Here is a 19,504-nt window from a genome sequence, read left to right on the forward strand (position 1 = left end):
CCCTTTTCCTTGGACGGACTGTGACTCGAACCTCAACCCCCGAAAAGTAGACCGAGAAAGGATTCCGAGTCAGAAGCCAAAATGGTTACAGCCACTGGGACATGTAAATATGCAGTGTTTTCATTGTGTTTGGACACTTTGGTGGTTTAAATGACAATTTCAGTCACTTGTACTTTACTGTGTCCATATCACTGCCATTGGGTTTGGTAGTCGCTGTTGTGGTGAGGCCAATATTGAACAAATACTTGAATGGGTATTAACATCCCTAATGTTGTAACGGAAGAGAAATCATAACATAAAATGAAGAGCAAATTTCTTTTTCATAAAATGAGGGAATAGTCATAATCATAATCCACGTAGTCCGACAAGCAACACATAATAATACGCTTCAAGCTCGGACGTGACATCAAATCCAAGTGAGGTCCAAGTGAAAGTCGGATAATCGAACACAGGTGAACAAAGGACAGGTGAGGGGAGGGGCCAGATAAGGGGTGGTAGATTTCACATTTACCATCTACTGGTGAAAAAAAAAAAAGGTACACTTGCAGATTTAAAGGTGCACAATGTAACTTTTTGGTTAGGCGTCTGTTGCCCGTTTGCTTCTATGGAGATGTCATTGCTCTGTTTGGAATGTTCCACAGTATGACATGAAACAGCTCTACCTTACAACCTCACATTTATTCAGTTACAGATGGTTTTATAGCTCCAAAATACCTAGAAAAACAGACATTCTGCTGCCTCTCCACAGATCTGACTCGTAACATGGTCTGGTTTGGTCTCCGTGAAGATAGAAAGCTTTAATACAGGGGTGTCAAACTCATTTTGGTCCGGGGGCCGTATCCAACCTACTTTGATCCCAAAAGGGCCGGATCAGAAAACTCATGGCATATAAACCCCAAAAATAGCAATAAATTCAAATATTTTTGCAGACAAATGCAAATCTATTACAAAAATCTTTTTTAATTGATGAACTTTATCTTTTACAAAATATTAGAACAACCTGAAACTTTAAGAAAAATGCAATTTCAACACAGTATTTTAACATGAACTTGTATGTAAATAGGAGTACATTTTTCTTGGTAAATCCTGCACTCAGCGTCCACTTTTCTCATTTTGGACATTTTACTGATGAGGGTGTCACGGTCAACAGTCAAAACGATCGTCCTTTAAGAGCGTTTGGAAAAAGACAAGTCTTCATTTGTGCTGCTCTGGTGGGAGGGGCCACGTACAGAGGCTCTGGAGACACTGCTGTGATAAACACCACAGAAAAATTACCAATATTTTAACAGAAAATATAATTTAAATATTTTAGTAGAAAATCAGCCGAGGGCCAGATTAAAGGTCTTGGAGGGCCGGATCTGGCCCCCGGGCCGCATGTTTGACACCTGTGCTTTAATACCACACTGTGAAACATTCCAGACAAAGCCAGAGCATCCCCTTGAAGAAAAGCATTGGGTGAACGCTCCACCAAAAAAGTTACACAATGCACCTTTAAGCTACCTTGCCAAGATGTATTGTTACTAAAGATAATAGTCACCCATTTTGGGGCCATAACCATCAACTGAGAGACACCATTTTACAGTATGCAGTTAAACTTCAAATTGCAGTCTAATCTTCCAAACACAAGTGGCATTTCTGTGCTAATCTTACATTCCAGTCATTTTTTTGCACAATACCCAAACCTCAATTAAGACATTTACCAGCATGCTGTATTTTGTAATAGTAAAAACTGTAAAACATTGTGTCCAAACCCTTGACTGGTAGAGTATGTTTAAACAGCACTAATCAAACTTCTGGACACACCTTTCATTCTTTGCTCTTTTTTCTTACCACTTTGTACATTTGATATATATACAGAAGACATCAAATATATGAAAAGTTCAGATAGAAATACTGAAAAGATTTGGCAACGTGATTAGACATGTTTGCTCCGAGTGCCAATAGAGCTAGACTAGAAAGAATGCGACAGCGCTTTATTTCATGGAATATAAAAGGAAATAGTTTAGTAGTACAGTGGAAAATCAAGCTGTAAATCAAGTCATTTTGAGTCACAAACGAAAACAACTTGGTCATTTGGCAAATTTGTACAACAGATGCCCATTCTGTTACAAATGTGTGTCTAACCAAGCACCGTTAATCCTACCAGTGTAAAATATTTTTGTGTTTACGTGCTGTCTGCATCTGATTATAAAGCGTTTGATCCTCTGGGAAGCAGGAAGGATACGGTTAACATGCTAGTTGTTGTTAGCATAATAACACTGGCGCCAAAACTCCGCTCTGGCATCTGGAAGTGGTGGAGATTTGCTTATGAACTCATTGCAGTGAGGAATTAGGATGAAGAAGAATTTTGGGCCAGTGTAATCTCTTTTACATTTAGCTTTTCCCATTTTTATTATTTATGCAAAACTGACTTTGTATGCATCTGTATGTAGTAGGGATGTAACAATAACTGAAATATCGTGATATCGTATCATTAAAGTTCTCCCAATAATATCGTGGACCATCACAATATATCGAATTACAATCTCTTGTCTTAAATTAAGAGTCATGGTGCAGAAATAGCTAAAAAAAAAGGACAGAGGAAACTACATAGACCATGATCCTTTGCTCCATTTCAGTGTAGACTACAAGAAGAAATAACAGTTACGGTAGAAAAAAGGGGTGGGGTTAAATAAGGATTTACTTCCTCCCACTCCTTTTTCGGACACAAGGAAAATCGGCGTAACATTTATTTTTGCCTATTGTTATAGAATAGAAATATTTACTTTTTGTGTTATATCTATGTATTTATGTTTTTTTGTATGTATATTCTATGTATTACTGGCCAAATAAACATTCAATCATTCATTCAAAAAAGTTCTAAACACTTTTAAATCTTAGTTTTTTGAATTAAGACTTGTCAAGGCATTTTAAGAGGAAAAAGGAGCATATTAACAGTTTTGTTAGCCTCCATAAAATATCGCAATAAATATGGTACTGTGAGATGTATATCATGAAAATATCGTACTGAGATTTGGATATTGTTACATCCCTAATCGTGAGCCTCTCCACCATATCGTGAGCTTTCCTACGATATCGCAATAAATATCGTACTGTGAAGTTCATACCGTGACAATATTGTATCATGAGACTTGGATATCTTTACACCCGTAGTATGTCGCCTCATGTATTTTAGTGCGAGTGTGTGTGTATGTGTGTGCGCGCATGTGGGTTAGACTGTGCCTGTGAGTTGTTTAGTTGTGTGGGGTTGGGCAGTTGAGTTGTGGGGAAGTTGGGTGGAAGGGCGTGTGGAGTTGTGTTTTGTTTCATTCACACATGTTTGAGTAACCCTTTATTATGTCTGTCTACATCTCCAAAGCTCAAAATACCCCGTTCCACTTTGTGATGTCATGTAGTGGCAGTTTTTAAAGTTAAGAGCTACCTTTTACCCTTTTGGAGACGGGTAATTCCAGGGCTGACATTATCCAAATGATTGTAGTGAAGGTGTGTGTAGTTTAAAAACAAAGTGGATCACTTCTTGTATCTTCCTGAGAAATACTCACCCTAAATACGCAGGGTTTGTGTGTTAAATATGTGTGAATGAAACATGAAACACAACTCTGGGTATGTTTGTGATGAGGAAACAACATTAGAACATCAGAAAATAGCGTAGTATGGGCCCTTTAAAGCTGCCATTTGTAATTACAGCTCCCACATCTGACATCTACTGGTATATCAAATAAACTAATGTTGGTAGTTTTATTATTAAAGATTAGAGCCCGACCGATATATCGGCTGGCCGATATTATCGGCCAATATGGGCACCTGGAGACATATCGGCTATCGGTCGATATGCTTGCTGATGTGGGCCGATATTTCACGTGGGCATGTTATATCTCGTTATAAAGCTTAGACTCTCTACATTATGTTCATTTAATCCAATTTACAGACAGATAAATGTCCTCATATGTGGCTCCGCACCAGTATTTATCTGCGGTGTAATTTGTCTGTGTGTGTGTGTCCGTACTGTCCCTGAACACACCACAGAGTCACGTCACTTCACGTGTGTTTGTTTACACCCGCAGCCGTGCGCAACACTGAGATTATATTCTTTTTACAGACAATCTGTTTGAGTTTGGATTAAAAGGACATTTATTAGTGCAAACTTGTGATGTGAGGAGGAGCCTGTGTGAGCGCTGAGTGTTGGAAATACATCGACTTTGAAGCTAGTTTAGGTTTTGTTAGCGGTTAGCTGCTGTAGCTCCCACACATAAACAGACTGTTTTCTATTGGTCTATTGTAAAGTGATTATATTGGCCGTATATTTGTTACTGGACCAGTGAGCTGTGAATAGACGTGTGAATGATCCACATTTATGCATATAATTAATTACCGCGGCGCGCAAGTTTTTACGGTTAAAGGCTAATAGCGGTAGTTTCTTTACTAGCTAGGAGTTATGGGTCGGTCGCGATCGAAGCGGCTCTTAGAGTCCGGCTCTTTGAAGCGAACAACGGGAGCATGTTTCTTATTGGGAACTGTGTTTTCTCTTTTTCTCACTTTTTCTCTTCAAGCCGCTTGTAGACCCGTAGTTTGACAGCAGCAGCGGCTGAAAACGAAACTTTCAGAAATATGCGTGTGCACAGGATAAAAAAAAAAGTGCATATTTGGCTGCAGTTCATCATAAAATGAATAAACCAGGACTAATCTTGAGCTCGAGTGAGGGAGAGAGATAGAAACCGAGTCCCGACACTCAGACCTGGTTAAGTTCTGGTTTAGTCCTGTTTCACACATGGTTTAAATCTGTTTTAGTCCTGGTTTAGTCCTTTTTCAGTCCTGGTTCAGTTCTGGTTTAGTCCTGCTTGCAACAAAACAATCTCAAGAGTCGCTTGGGAGCCGAAAGAGCCAGCTGCTTTAGTGAGCCGAGCCAAAAGAGCCGGTTTTCCAAAAAAAAAAAACTGGAATACCCATCACTAGTAGCTAGAATGTGATGCAAAAATGCCATTAGGCCAATCTACTGTATGTAAATATGATGTAAAGAGGCAGAACAACAATAAATGTTGCCTAAATAAACCCAATTTAGAATCCACTAGAGCCAAACCTAAGTTTTTTAAACAATTCAAGATTTACAGTGAATTTTTACATCACTAAATATATCGGCAAATATATCGGCTATCGGCAGCTCCAACTCCCATTATATCCGTTTCATATCAGCCACAACAAAATCCATATCGGTCGGGCTCTATTAAAGATTAAGATCTTTCTAGTCATGACTGTCTTTTCATGTATTTATCTGGCACTCAAACTTAATATGGGTCGAAAGAAGAATTGATGACTAGTGTAGCAGGTGGTGGCATGATATTAATAACCGACAAACCACATTTTCATACTTTATCTTCCACCCATTTGACTCATCCCGCGCATCTGGATGAAAAAATGCTTTGAAGAAGAAGAAAAAAAAAAGAAAAGGAAAAAAAAAAAGAAGTCTTCTGTGTGTGTTCTGTGTCTAATTACTCCCTGGCGACAACTTCATTTGAAAGCTATCATTATAGGTTTTACACAAACACACATTTATCATTCTCCGGGGCGTAAACAAGGCTGGTTCACACACTGACAAAACGGACCATTTCTAGCCAATCAAAGTGACTAAAACACATGATTTTCAGATTGGAATAATGCCTTTCTGTGGCTCCCCCTCGCTGAGAACACGACATCTGGCTCACAGTGTATTTACGCATAAATCTCTCCCCAAATGCATGCTGGATTTAGAGGAGGCGAGTTTTGGTGGAGTTTTGTGGTTCTCAAATAGTGTTACTTTGAGGCCAAACTTTAAAGCTGCCATTTGTAAATAGACTGGCCGACCCGCTCCTGTTGTATTCTCAAGTATCACCACTAGAGGCTCTCTGCGGTACTGCTGTCTGATAGTGTGAGCTTTGGCTTGACAGAAGAAGAGCAGGGAGCACTGGTGAGTCTGAACACATGTGAGGGGAGGGGGGAAACATTATTACTGGTGAAAAAAACAAAAAACAACTAAACAATAAACTTGCAGCTTTAAACTAACTTTTTGTGTCCTGACCCACAAGTTGAGAGCCACCATTTATTTACCAAGTACTGAACTGGTGTTTTGAAAAAAATGCAAAGTTAGGCTACGTTTATATGATGACGGCCTGAACAGAAGACGCAAAAGTGGCGTCGCGTCTTCACTATTTATTCCACTTTTAGCGTTTTCGGGAGGAAATCTGCGTGCATACAGTGACGCAAAACTGTGTGGAATTTGACTGGGTATGCATGGCAGACAGCAATCACTTAAAACAACAAGGGCATCCTTGGACATACAGAAGTTTTCAAGCATTTTCATCAGCTATTCCTTCCAAAAAGTTGTCCCACCATCGACTGGTTCTCCAGGTTTCGTCCATTGTAATCGCAGATCCCTCTCTGTTCACGAATACTATCTATGCATCTGTACATATGTTGGGACATTTGTTTCTGTGTTCTGTATGTATGTGACCTAAATGCGTATGCAACGTGAGCAGATCTGACCAGAGTTTTGCGTCTTGGGTAGTGTAGACAGAAATGCTACGGGGGAGCGTATTCAACTTTTCCACTTGGAGGGTGGTTTTTGATTTTTGCATTTTTAAGCCCCAAAAACACAGTCATCGTCTAAACGAAAGGCACTTCCGATAAAATATTTAGTCGTTTTTACCCACAAGCGTTCTTGTGTAAACTTAAACAAAGTTACAAGAATTACACAAGTGGTATTTCTGTACTAATTTTCCAGTCCATTTACAGTTTGAGTCATACTCGGGCGTCATTTAAGACTTTTACAAACATGCTGGATCACATTTGAGATGAAATGCAAAAATATCAAAATATCCTGATACTAAATTTGGTGAAACAGTTGGCTACTGTATTGATGTATATTAAATGTTTTTTGGTATCTTTTCACTTTTTTTTGTGACTGTTAGGGCTGGATATCATTAAGAAGTTACCTCGATACATTGGCCACGATATGATACACTTTTTGATACAGTGCACTTTTAATCCAATACGATTTGATACGATTCAGTGAAAAACAAAGCTAAATCATGGCTGTGATACTAAAAGTCTACAAAGTCCACTAAGTTTGTGCAAAGTTTATAGAAAAAATGCCCATTTTACTCAAAACAGTGAAAATGTCAACACAATTGTAGCTCTTACACAAAATAATTTAGTAAAATATACCAAAATATACTCTTGGCAATATATCGATACAGCAGCTTACAATATCGATACTGTATCATCAAATTAAACCAGTATTTTATCAGTATTTCAATATTTTTGCACACGCCTAGTGACTGTACTACAATTGTTTTGCTTATTTAGTGGAAGGAAACTTGTTTGTGCAATACACTTGACATATTCACTGTTCTGATGATTAAAACAGATGTATTTCATATGAAGTTTGCACAAGTAGTATTTTAACCAGACCAGAAATGTCTTATATGACACAGGCGAATATGTTTTATATAACCGTGCATAACTTTACAACCATATAAGATAGAAACTTATTTTCCTTTTTTTTCTCTTTGAAAGATAAGACTTTCGGCTTTCCGAGCATATCTCCGGCATTATCCTACGTCACACACTGCGTGATGACGTCAGGAAAACAAATGTCCAATAGGAACTTTGTTTTCCGTCAAACGCATGCACTCCATCCATTTTGATTGGCCCAAACTTTGCCAAAGAGTGTAGTGAGTCAAGATGGTTGACTGCTCTGAGCGTCAATGCTTCTAACAATAGCTGGGTTTCACGTGACGTCACAGGGCTACGTTTGTCAGCACGCAAAATCAGATGGAGGGCAGGAAGTGAACTGACTGGAGAAAAATGCAGATGTGTTATGTAGTTTACGGCTGTGCCAATTGTTCTAACCGAGAGAAGGAAAAGAGATTTTTTTAGAGTACCGAATATAGTCGTCCACAAAGGTCAGAAATGGGAAAAGCTGACAGAACAACGGCGTAAAAAGTGGATTACAAACCTGTTTGCGGTCGGGAGGAGCAGAATTCGCTAATGCTCGTGTCTGCAGTGAACACTTCGTCCAAGGTTTGTTACAAAGATAAACTGTTTTTTGTGGTTTATCTAAACATAAACGAATTATTAACGACTAACGGCTAACGACGTTTGTTGACATTAAATAGTTCAGATAGAGGTTAGTGCCGATACACTGCAGTTTTTCCCATAACAGTCTATACACATAAAATAAGAGAAACACTCACCCCGGCAAAGACCAAACGATAATCATCATTTAGGCGTTTTGCACCAAGGTTGAGGACCCATCCACTGACAAAAAGCTATATGCCTCCAAACTTTTGTACGCCTTCATCTGTTGTCTGGTGTAGAACGATGTCTGAAGAGCTCAATAGTTGGTGATCTCCTCTGCCTCGATTGTTGGCAAATCTTTTACTTCGGTTGAAAATTAGGAAAATAAGATCAGGGTCACGCCTAATATATTTGTTGTGATCACGTGACTGAAACCCTCCTATTGAAAAAGCAGCTCTAAGTGCTGTTATGTCTCAAATAAATAGCAAATTATGCATCGTGGTCTGCGTAATTGCACATCCCTTGCTATTTTTAACTGTAATAAATGTAAATGTAATAAACACTATGGAAATGCACTACAAGTGATTTTGGCTCTATGCCCTGTACTTTTCGGGAGGTCTTTCCATAACTGGCACCAGTAAAGTAAAGGGGCAACTGCACTTTTTTGTTTTGTTTTGAGGGCAATAAGGATATTTTTAGTTTACTTACAGACTTGATATTTTGCACTTTTGTAGCTAAGGCCCTAAATTAAGCATGTTTTAGGTCCAAAAATGTGTTTATATATGTTTGTTTAGTGAAATAACAGGTTGTACTGAAAAAGGGGGTTAAACGGAGGAGTTTTAATAGCAAAATTAAGAAAAAAATCCAGGTGAGGACAGATGTACTAAAAATGCCCTTAGGTCTGGAAGGGTTAACAAAGGATGGCATGTATTACCATTTATTGTATATATTGCACCATGAGCTATGTATCATGTATCATATCAAATCATGAGGGACCCTGTGATTCCCAGCCCTATTACTATCATAAGAATTATACAAATATTTCCTGAGATATTAATTACTGTCAACATTTTCACCTCTCGCTGGATTTGTGTACTACTTTTTGTCCAAATGCGACTGTGCGGAGCCTGTTTTCATCTTGTTTGCCCTTGTGTTGAGTGAACGGATGTGTACTTTTCATCTGGAGTATATGCTGTACAAAACAAAATATCCAGCGGCTGCAATTTACCCCAATTATGTGTCATTTGGTGATGAAGCCGAGAGCTACCTGCACTGTTCCATCAGCTTATAATAACAGTAAACAGAGCTCTTTAGGGAGGTGGGGGCGCATTAAAGGTTAGATATGTTTCTCAAAGGGGAAAAAAAAGTGGTTCAGATGCTAGGGCACAGATGAGTGAAGCAGTCTGAATCAGGTTAATAATAGTAGCTGCTAATGTGGAGCTTTATTAGATGTGCGGTACAGTGAAGGGGGTTTGAGAGGTGAAATGAATGAGCCTGGTGAATAAATTGAACATTTTGAGCTTTGCAGGATTACGCAAACATGTGATTGTTTTTGATGATGAAAGTACTTTAGAACATGGCTAAAAGTTAAAAAAACAACAAAATACAGTCACAAACATACCTGGAGTTGTGTTTTGTTTCATTCACACATGTAACCCTGCAAATGTTGATTGTGTTCTTCTCTCAAACGTCGGTTCCACCTTGTGATGTCATGTGGTAACAGGGGCGGACTAGGATCAAAAAACAGCCCTGGACTTTTCCCAGATAAATCCCCGTCACAGCTGTTAACTTTAAAACTTCCGCTTCATGACATCACAAGGTGGAACAGAGACTAATAATGCAGGATGTGTGCATGAAAACGTGTGAATGAAACAAAACACAGCTCTGATTACATTTTAACAGCTTTTAACTTGGCTTAAAACTCACAAGACTCTATTTGAGTAGTATCTTTTTTTTTTTTTTTTTTACAAAGAAAACATTATTAATGATGACACGGCTTGGCAGTTTCCTTTCCATCAGTCTGCCACAGGGCAACTGTGGCTACAATAGCACTTTACCACTACTGAGATTGGAGTGAATGGGTAATGCAATGCAAAGCGCTTTGAATGTCTTGAAAGGTGCAATATAGATCAAATGTCTTATCATTATTATTAATGGGTAAGCTTCAGATGCTTTTATTGTTTATGGTAGAATTGATGACTGTGTAGGAAATGTGTTGCCTTGAGTTGGTTAAGTTTATTATCACTGCAATTTTGGGTCTTACATACATACATACATACATTCATACATACATACATACATACATACAGTACATGCTACATACACACGTACATACATAAAAACATGCATACATACATACATACATACATGCAACTTCTTTCACTTTCTGATTATCGAACTATAAAATGCATTATAATTAGATGTTTAGACAGTAAACAGACTAAATAAATACATACATACATACACACATATATAAATAAAACAGGCACCCTTTTTGTATTGAAGCACAAAACAATAATCCCACACAAAACTGATTTAAAAATAATGAATTTGGACATTTCAATAACACCAGTACTGTGCACTTATAGTATTGGTAAATGGTCACATTTTTATATAGTGCTTTTCCACCTTCAAGGCTAAGCGCTTTACAACAAGGAACCACTCACCCACTCACACACCAGTGTACGCAGACACTGGGGGCGAGGTAGGTTTAATGTCTTGCCCAAGGATACAACAACAGCATTCATCTGTGGGAGCTGGAATCACAACCTGTGGGTCACTGGATTTGACCGCTCAACTAATTATGTTTGCATTAAGAGCGGAATTCGAACCACCAGCCTTTGGATCAGTGGACAAACGATCTAACAACATTGAACAAATTGTGATCAGAGGTCTGTCACGGGGCTGTACTCACTGTGTGACCTGGCTGTAGAGGTTTCAGGCTTTGTGGAAATAGGAAATATTTCAGGTGTTACATCCTCGTCTGTGGGTTCAAGCGTGGAGTCGTCTGTAACACACACCAGTAATAATGAGTGGAAACAAATGTACTATGAAGGTCAAATGCTACATAGAAAAGGTGTGGCAGGTGATACATGTGTGTGCCTTTATTACATCAATGTTTATTTTCAACAGACAGACTTCTTGTTGGTTGATGACAGGGTACCGATTTTTGATCAAGCAGATTAAAGGGCCAATATTACGCTCCTTTCTGCTCTGTTGTTTCCTCATCATAGACACACCTGCAGTTGTGTTTTGTTTCATTCGCACATGTTTAACACACAACTCTCAACTCTCAAACAGGAAACAGTTCCACCTCGTGATGTCATGTGGAGATGTAGACTATAATGACATAATAATGGATTATTCAAATGTGTGAATGAAACAAACTACAACTTTGGTTATGTTTTTGATGAGGCAACATTATATCATGTCTTAAAGCTCACAAGGATCCATTTTGTGTAATATGGGACCTTTAAGCAAAAAATGTATGGCTACAACAAATGATTTATTATTTATTTGTATAAGAAAATAAATTTTGTTATTATTTTTGATTAACTGCAGGTACTGGGTAATGACAGTTTAAACTAGAGAGTGTCCATCATCAATGAATCTGACAAGTCAAATGATAGACTTATGTGATTCTCATTCTGTTTTCTGATCGTCTTCATGGTCAGGGTGGCTTGGCTTTGGAATGACCTGCTTAAGGAGATAAGGCTAGTGTTATCAGTACCATTTTTTAAATCACATCTTAAACTTCATGTTTATCAATTCATTGTGTCTTTATGATTTTTGTATTGTTGTTCTTTGCTCAGTGTACAGGACTTTGTAAACAAAGATTATATTGTTATTACTGATTTAAACATATCTACCTATCTGGGGACACACGTCATGTTTATGGACTTTAAAATCAAAATCTTACATATGGTTCCTGGCATAAATGTGTGGGGTTGGCAAAAAAAAAATTCAAATCAGACCATCCCTAGTGCCACACACTGTGGATTATGATGGAAATATGAATACTTTGAAAAACTAAAGAACTTGTAGAACTTTTGCTACTGACCTTCCCAGGGCTGTACATAGACCGGGGCGCTCCACTCGCTCCAATGGGACGATGGATTGACCTCGTCCCGAGCCCGCACCTCCACCTGGTGGACGTGCCCCATCAGTGCGTCGTATATGACGATCTGGCTCTCATCAGAGTACATCTGAGGAGGGACACAAACAGCAGTGAAATCCAAGTGCAGCCCACACAAACGCCTCATCAACACAAATGTATTGTTTTTGGCTTAAGCCTGGGGTCACACTGACCTAACTAAAAGTGAAACTTAGAAGGTGCTGAAAGAGTCTGATGAACTGTTGTGAAGCAGGAGCCAGGAGTGAGAAAAGAAGCATTGACTTATTCTATTTTATTATTCATGGTAAATATTATTCTGAGCAAGCAGTGCACTGGTAAAAATGTCTGGAAAAATCTATCTCTTTTATATGATTTAAATTTAGACTATCAGTCTGGCTATGAGTGACAGACTAATTTAACTATTTAAATGTGTGTAACTTTTCTGGCTGGGGGTCAGTCATCTCCTTTCTCCATAACAATATCAATACAATATCATACATACATTTGTCTGGAACGTCCCGCAGTATGGCTTGTAATGATTTTATCTTGCGTGTTTTTATTGTTCTGGAAATCTTGAGACCAAAGCCGCTTCTCCAGAGATCTGACCTATAACTTGGCCTGGTGGCCTTTCACTTTCAAACTGTTGCACAGTATGGCATTAAACTTATTTACGTCCAAGCACACAAGCAGATGATGGCACTTGGCCAAATAAGTTACAGGTCAGATCTGCATGTCTTTGAAACACTAAAACACTTGAGATTGTTCAGTGAAGTTTGATACTTTTAATGCCATAATGTAGAACACTGTAGACAAAGCCAAGTTACAATGCACATTTAATCAATCTTAACTTGTAAAAATGACTGAAAGGCACCTGCACCTGATTTTTACAGTCTTAAAAATGTGGAAAACAGAACTAGTTCATTTTAAACAGTTTGCAGTGGTCCTGAGTTATTTCTCACTTACCTAATGCATTCCGAGCAGCCTAATTATTCACTTATTCATTTTTTTCACAGCTTGGTAACAACTAGCATACAGCAGACTCACTTTGACGTGTGAGCTTTTTACACAGTATATCACAATATATCTGCACTGGGTCGAGATACATTTTGCCCAAGAAAATTTGCTGATAGAAAAAAGATCATGTTCTGTGATTAACAGCTTTTTGTTTAATGCAGCTCTATGATCAGAAACAGACACTTGCAGTTAACAGCGGGTAATTTTAGTTATCTCATAAGGACTATAAAAGATCAAGATCAAATTGAAATCATGATGATTTGGCTCAGAGAAAACTGTAATGTTTTTCTTTTTTTTTTTTTTTTCCATTATCTCAATTGATACTTTGCAGCTGATGTCATCAACATTCCCTAGCGGTGTGATGCTAACTGTAGGCCCTGTTCTTTCTGAGGGTTGTTAGACTTTAATCTGAGTTTTATTTGAACACAATCTGACCAGAAAGAGCTGGTTTAGTTGAAACTACAACAACAGGTGAGGTTTTACTGTTAAACAAGATTTGGTTGTTTTTTAGTAATGTGTGCATTGTGTCACCTTGGTAAGTAGTGCTTGGTAGTAGTAAGTAGTAATAATTCCGCCACAGACGTACATTTATCACCCCCCTTCAGCATGATTGGTTCCATACCTCTGACCAGTAAGCAGATCCCTGGGGCCTGTATCGGACTTGGAAGGTGAGGGGGAAGGCGATGCTGTCTTCATGCCAGGAGGAGGGGAAGCTCCAGGACACATGCAGCCTGGTGGGGTACCCCTCTATTGCCTCTGCCGCCACCGACTCTGGAGGGTCTGGTTTTACTGTGAGCACACACAAACACACATATTTTGTCACCGGCACAATTAAATGTGATTTTTACTGTCTTCAAAATGAACCAATTCTGTTTTTCACATTTTGAACTGATTGCAGTGATCAAAACATATTCCCTATATTACACTAGGAACAAATAATATAATAACACGCCTGACACTTTACAGGTTTGTCAAAGCCCCTCAATGTGATACACTGTAGTCATTATTCATTCACTCCACACTCAGTGACGTGCACCTCAGTGCTAGAACTGTAGCCACAGCCTCCCTGGGGCAGAGTGCCAAACTGCACCATCGACGCCTCCGACCACCACCAATCATTCACACACACACACGCACGCACGCACACGCACACACACACACACAGACTGTATAAAAGAAGTGGACTAATCGAGTGTGACGTCACCCATAGCATTCAATGTTCACAGTTACAGGAGTGAATCTGGAGTCAGGCTCTATGTTATGAATAGAATTTTTTTTGACAAACAAAAGAGAGCGAAAAAAAAAAAAATCAGGATCATGTGTCACAGGTTAATACGAACATTTTAAGACCAAAATGACGAGGTTCACTGCAGCAGTAACAGAGAGAGTGAAGACAAGATCCTAATGTAAATCAATTGGAGCCAGAATCAGAAGGAGCCGGAAGAGCCTCCTGGTGAACTTCCTATTTGGCACGTGGCGGCCAGCGCATTAGCTATGTCCACTCATATATATGGTCTATGCATGCACACCACTTTGATACTAGGCAATGTGGGTGAAGTGTCTTGCCTAAAGATACAACGGACATGATAAAACAGTTGCATGTAGTTGTTATAGACCAGGGATCTCCAACCTGTAGCTCGGGAGCTCCTGGTATTTCTCCACCCTCTTCCAAGTAGCTCGCCAAAGGATTTCTGAATCATATGTATTGTGCTGAATAACTCAAATTTGATTAAATGCCCCATTATCATTGAAAATGTATAATCCTGATGCCTATCTTTGTGCACTAATAAATGGATAATAACTGTGTAAACGTTATCTGCACCATCTAACAGCTCTTATTGCGTGTAAGATTTCAATTTCTTGCGGCCACTAACATGAGTAGCTTTCTGGCTTTTTCATCTTGAAAAGGTAGCTCACCGGAGGAAAAGGTTGGACACCCTGTTATAGACACACTGAAAAGAGAACAGATCGTACATAGGTCATGGAGCTTCAAGAAGATAATGGTGCTCTGTGAGCCCAGGGCGTTGGTCTCGGTGACCCGCAGGAAGTGTGCGATCTGCCAGAAGCCGGGCAGGTGGATGTCACAGTGCTTCCCCGAGGCGTCCACCACACACTCCTTCTCCTGGTTTTTACTCCTGGAACCAACAAACAACAAACAAGGCAAAGTCACGCTACTGATACTTTGCAGCTGATCTCCTCAACATTCCCTGACGGTGTGATGCTAACTGAAAGCACTGCATTGTCTGAAGCTCTGTTACTCATGTTAGACCTGAATCTGAGCTTTAATTTAACACAATTTGACGAGAAAGAGCTGGCTTTTTTGACACTACAACAGCTGATTTGTGCTGTTAAACAAGTCTGTCAGACATTAGCCAACAGTTGTTCAGTGAGTCACAAATGCTCTTCCTAAACCTTACCCGTACGAGGCAGTGTACTGAGCCGGGAGGTTGGTGTCTGCAGAGTCAGCCCACGAGCAGAGGACGTGTTTGTGACTGGGTACTCGACAGGAAATACTCAGAGGGCCTGGAGGATCTAGGAAACAGAAGCAGCAAAAGGTCACTGCCGAGTCAAGCAAAAAGGGATAGGGCACAGTTCAGTGGGTTAAAGGTTTTTACACTTTTACACTGGGTTTTAACTGTGGCACAATAACTAATCATTTCATTCACACATGTTTGAGTAACCCTTTATTATTTGTCTATCTACATCTCCAAAGCTCAAAATGTGAAGGTGAAGGTGTTTGGAGGTTAGAAACACATTGAAGCACTTGTGTTGAAACATGACATCACAAGGTGGAACAGAGTGTTTTCCGTTTGAGAGAAGAACTCATAAATATAAACATGCAGGGTGTGTGTGTTAAACATGTGTGAATGAAACAAAACACAACTCCAGGGATGTTTGTGATGAGGAAACAACATTATAACAGATCTGAAAATAGTAACATACGGGCCCTGTAGTTTTGTATTTGTGGTTAAGTTCACATAGCATAGCAAAAATCTGATCATTACATGACTTCTGGAGTAAAAGCCACCATCTGTATGTGATTTTTTTTCACTAGTAAATGTCAGTTGTGAAACCTGTTTGCCCCTGCCCCCTCTCCTCACCTGTCCTCTGTTTAGACTCACCTCTGCTCTGGTTTTCTTCTGTCAGATCAAAGCTCACACACTATCACACTGCAGACTAATTACAGATGGTAGCTTTGTATGTCATGTAAACCATTACATACAGTATAATATAAGTCATTTCTTTTTGTTTGTTCATACCCGCGCAGATTTTGACAAGTTATGAAAAAAAGTAATAACTGAAATAATTTATTTTAAATATTTATTAATTAACTACATGTCACTAGGCATTTTTGATCACCCAACATCTAAACACACAACAGAAATTGTATTGAATCTAATTATTGGGTTATCTGATTTTCACTTCGCCTGATTCATCAGCCAGTTTCATTTTGTAGAAACCGTCTGACCACACAGCATTAGAATTAGTTCGCTTAACGGTAATGCGCCGGTAACTGGGCTAACTGGTATATATATTAAGCTTTTCACAAATTCCGTAGGAAGAAGGGCAATAATGTCTTTCCCTTTGATAAAATTCACCAAATATTCTCTTTGTTCCGGCTTTAAATCCTCGATCTCGGGAATTGTTGTCAACACAGAATGTATGGCTCCTGACCTAGTCGCTGAAGAGAAATTAAATTGAGAGGAGACAGTAGGTGGCGCCAGCCTGGGTGATTTTCACTGGCCATGTAAATGTAACCAGTGTCTTTGTAAACCTATATTGATATGTTTCCCTCTTTTTTTCAGTTTTAAAACGCGTGGAATACCCAGCGGAATAAAATGTTGCTATGATAATTCAAATAAAACACTGCTATATACAGAGCCGGATCTTTCTATATGCAGACTACGCAAGTTAGTTTTATCATTTTGCTTCTCCATGTAAATATTACTTTCTGATTTGTTATATGTAATCACACTATTGAAAAAAAAACATTCAGAGGCACTAGAAAACAGGAAAACATTTCTATAATATTGAACATTTTCTGAGCAGTTCCTCTCCTAGCCCCCTCTGGTTGATCATAAGAAAAGTGTTCTTACTTATTTGTTGGTGGTGTTGATGTTCTCAGCCTCTATTATTGCCTTTGTACTTTACTGTCTGATGTGGGTATTTCAGATACATGTAGTAAAGCTCTGGAATGTGAATGATCAATATTTTAGCCAAATATCCCCAGAGCCTCAAGGTCAAATTTTGCTTAGGGCCCTCTTAAGGTTAGATCCGGCTCTGGCTATATTCCTGAAAATTCAAATAAGTCATGTTTGAATAAATAAATAAATAAAAATAGCAGTCTGCATTCTTCATCGGTGAGATCCAAGTTTTTTTTTTTTTCATCTCACTGTAAGGCATTGAAAGATAAGTAAACATTTATGAATGAAACAAAAAACACACAAGTCCATCTTTGATTTTTTTTTTTTTTGGCAAACTTAAGCAACAACTATGTATAAATTGTCCCTAAATGTCTCTAGAGCACGACAGCTCCCCTTTGGCACAATATTCTGTGGAATGTCACGTGTGATGGAAAATCCCTCTCTATCATTCTTCGATAGCGCTCTGTCCCCAAAACGGAAGCCCATTTCCTGTAGGAACAGTCAGAGGAAGTGGACAGCTTTTGTCTGTGTAACAACCAAGTTCATTCACCACAGAGGACCTTGCTTCACTGGCCTGGTTTCTTGAGAATTTTGAAAATAGAAATAACAAAATTTATGAGAAATTACATTACATTGTTCAATTCCGTTTCAGAGAATTTAAAAGGAAGTCAGTAGAATCATCATGTACTGTACTGGAGAAAATGTGTAATTGCATTTTTTTTTATTAGATTATGTTTTAATCAAAGAATTTCTTTCAAAGTTCACATTTTAAACACGTCCAGAAGAATTCAAAATTAAGAATTAACTAAAAAAAAACTGAAATATAAACTGAGAACTAATCGTAAATCGTCACATTTTTATAAAGCTTATGTCAAGAGCGAGACTCGACCCTCCAATCTTCGAATTAGTGGACGAACACGATGAACTGAGCTATTGTCACTGCAAGAATCACTTTTTTTCCAATGAGAATAACACAGAATAAGTTGTTTGCGAAGTAAATCATGAGAAATTGCAGCCTTTGTGTTTCGATTCAGGAGTGATTATTAATGTTCTTGTTTCTTGTCATCACATTTCCAACTTTTTCCATCAAAACTAACCATTTGTCTTCCTCACTAAAAGAATCCTTGTGTCTGGATAAACCGAGTAATGTAAACCTATCTGACGTGCAATATTTCCGTAGATAAATGCAGATTAATGGGAAAGTATACACTCCCTGATCCCATTATCTCATTTTGTATCAGTGGGTTTCAGAGAGATGAAAAATTAGCACCACTGTTGCCGTAGCGATTAAACATGCTGTACCTGATTTTAAAATAAAAAAAACATGAAAAACAGATTTGCAGTGGTCTAAAGTTATTTCTCACTTCAGACGTTTCACTGCAATGAGTTTATTAGTGCTTTTAACTAATTTCAGAGACTGCTGCCCAGATGGTTAAAGCTGACAACTAGCATACTAACACACGCTTTCTGATTATCACACCATAAAATGCTTTCTAATGAGATGCAGACAGAACACAGCAGACTTATTTTGACCTCAAGAGCTGCTTAAACTATATATGTACTGGGGCAAGGGCAAATTTTGCTCAGATACATGTGAAGAAATCAGGTACAGATCTTGAAGTAAGGCCACATTCAGACTGCAGTCTGAAGTGACCCAAATCCGATTTTTTCACCCCTATGCGACCTGTATCTGATCTTTTAATGACAGTCTGAACGACACAGATACGATTTTTTCAAATATGACCCAGGCCACTTGGATATGTGCTCCTAAAACTGATACATATCCGATCTTTTGACATCCGACTTAAGTCTAAACAGCCAGACCAGGTCGCATTCATCCCACCTACGCATCAGAAATGTACAAAAACGTTCTTCTTGTCATACAAAAATTGTGTATGAACTCCGTGTCAGTGAAGCAGTGAAGCACAGAGCAATCCCACAACTCTTGGCTGTGACTCCGCACCCACACGTTCCTTTCTACGGATGTTGCTGCCACTGCCCCACAAAACACCATTGTCCTTCTCCTTCTCAGTCTCCTCCTTAAAACAAATAAGCTGTACATGTTCTGGCTCTGGTACGACAGCAACTTTAAAATCCCCAGCTGCTTAAGTTCTATCGTCCATGTTTAGGTGACTTCCATAAACACTGAGCACGCTCTCTCGTTGTGTCCTCCAATGCA

At 38.8% G+C, this 19,504-nt stretch overlaps 1 protein-coding gene across 1 annotated transcript in view; it reads right to left on the bottom strand.

Moving 5' to 3' along the window:
- Nucleotides 1-19,504, bottom strand: part of il11ra (interleukin 11 receptor, alpha) — a 108,735-nt gene that overhangs the window by 12,218 nt on the left and 77,013 nt on the right. Inside the window, exons 5-9 of the mRNA XM_020938193.2 lie at nt 15,598-15,712; nt 15,155-15,315; nt 13,803-13,969; nt 12,113-12,257; nt 10,967-11,059 (exon numbers count right to left, since the gene is read on the bottom strand). Coding sequence (XP_020793852.1) covers nt 10,967-11,059; nt 12,113-12,257; nt 13,803-13,969; nt 15,155-15,315; nt 15,598-15,712 — 681 coding nt within the window. The remainder of the gene's footprint in view (nt 1-10,966; nt 11,060-12,112; nt 12,258-13,802; nt 13,970-15,154; nt 15,316-15,597; nt 15,713-19,504) is intronic.

This window comes from Boleophthalmus pectinirostris, unplaced genomic scaffold (genome assembly GCF_026225935.1).
Source record: "Boleophthalmus pectinirostris isolate CB_2022bp ecotype Guang Dong unplaced genomic scaffold, ASM2622593v1 HiC_scaffold_18, whole genome shotgun sequence".
Classification (NCBI taxonomy): Eukaryota; Metazoa; Chordata; class Actinopteri; order Gobiiformes; family Gobiidae; genus Boleophthalmus; species Boleophthalmus pectinirostris.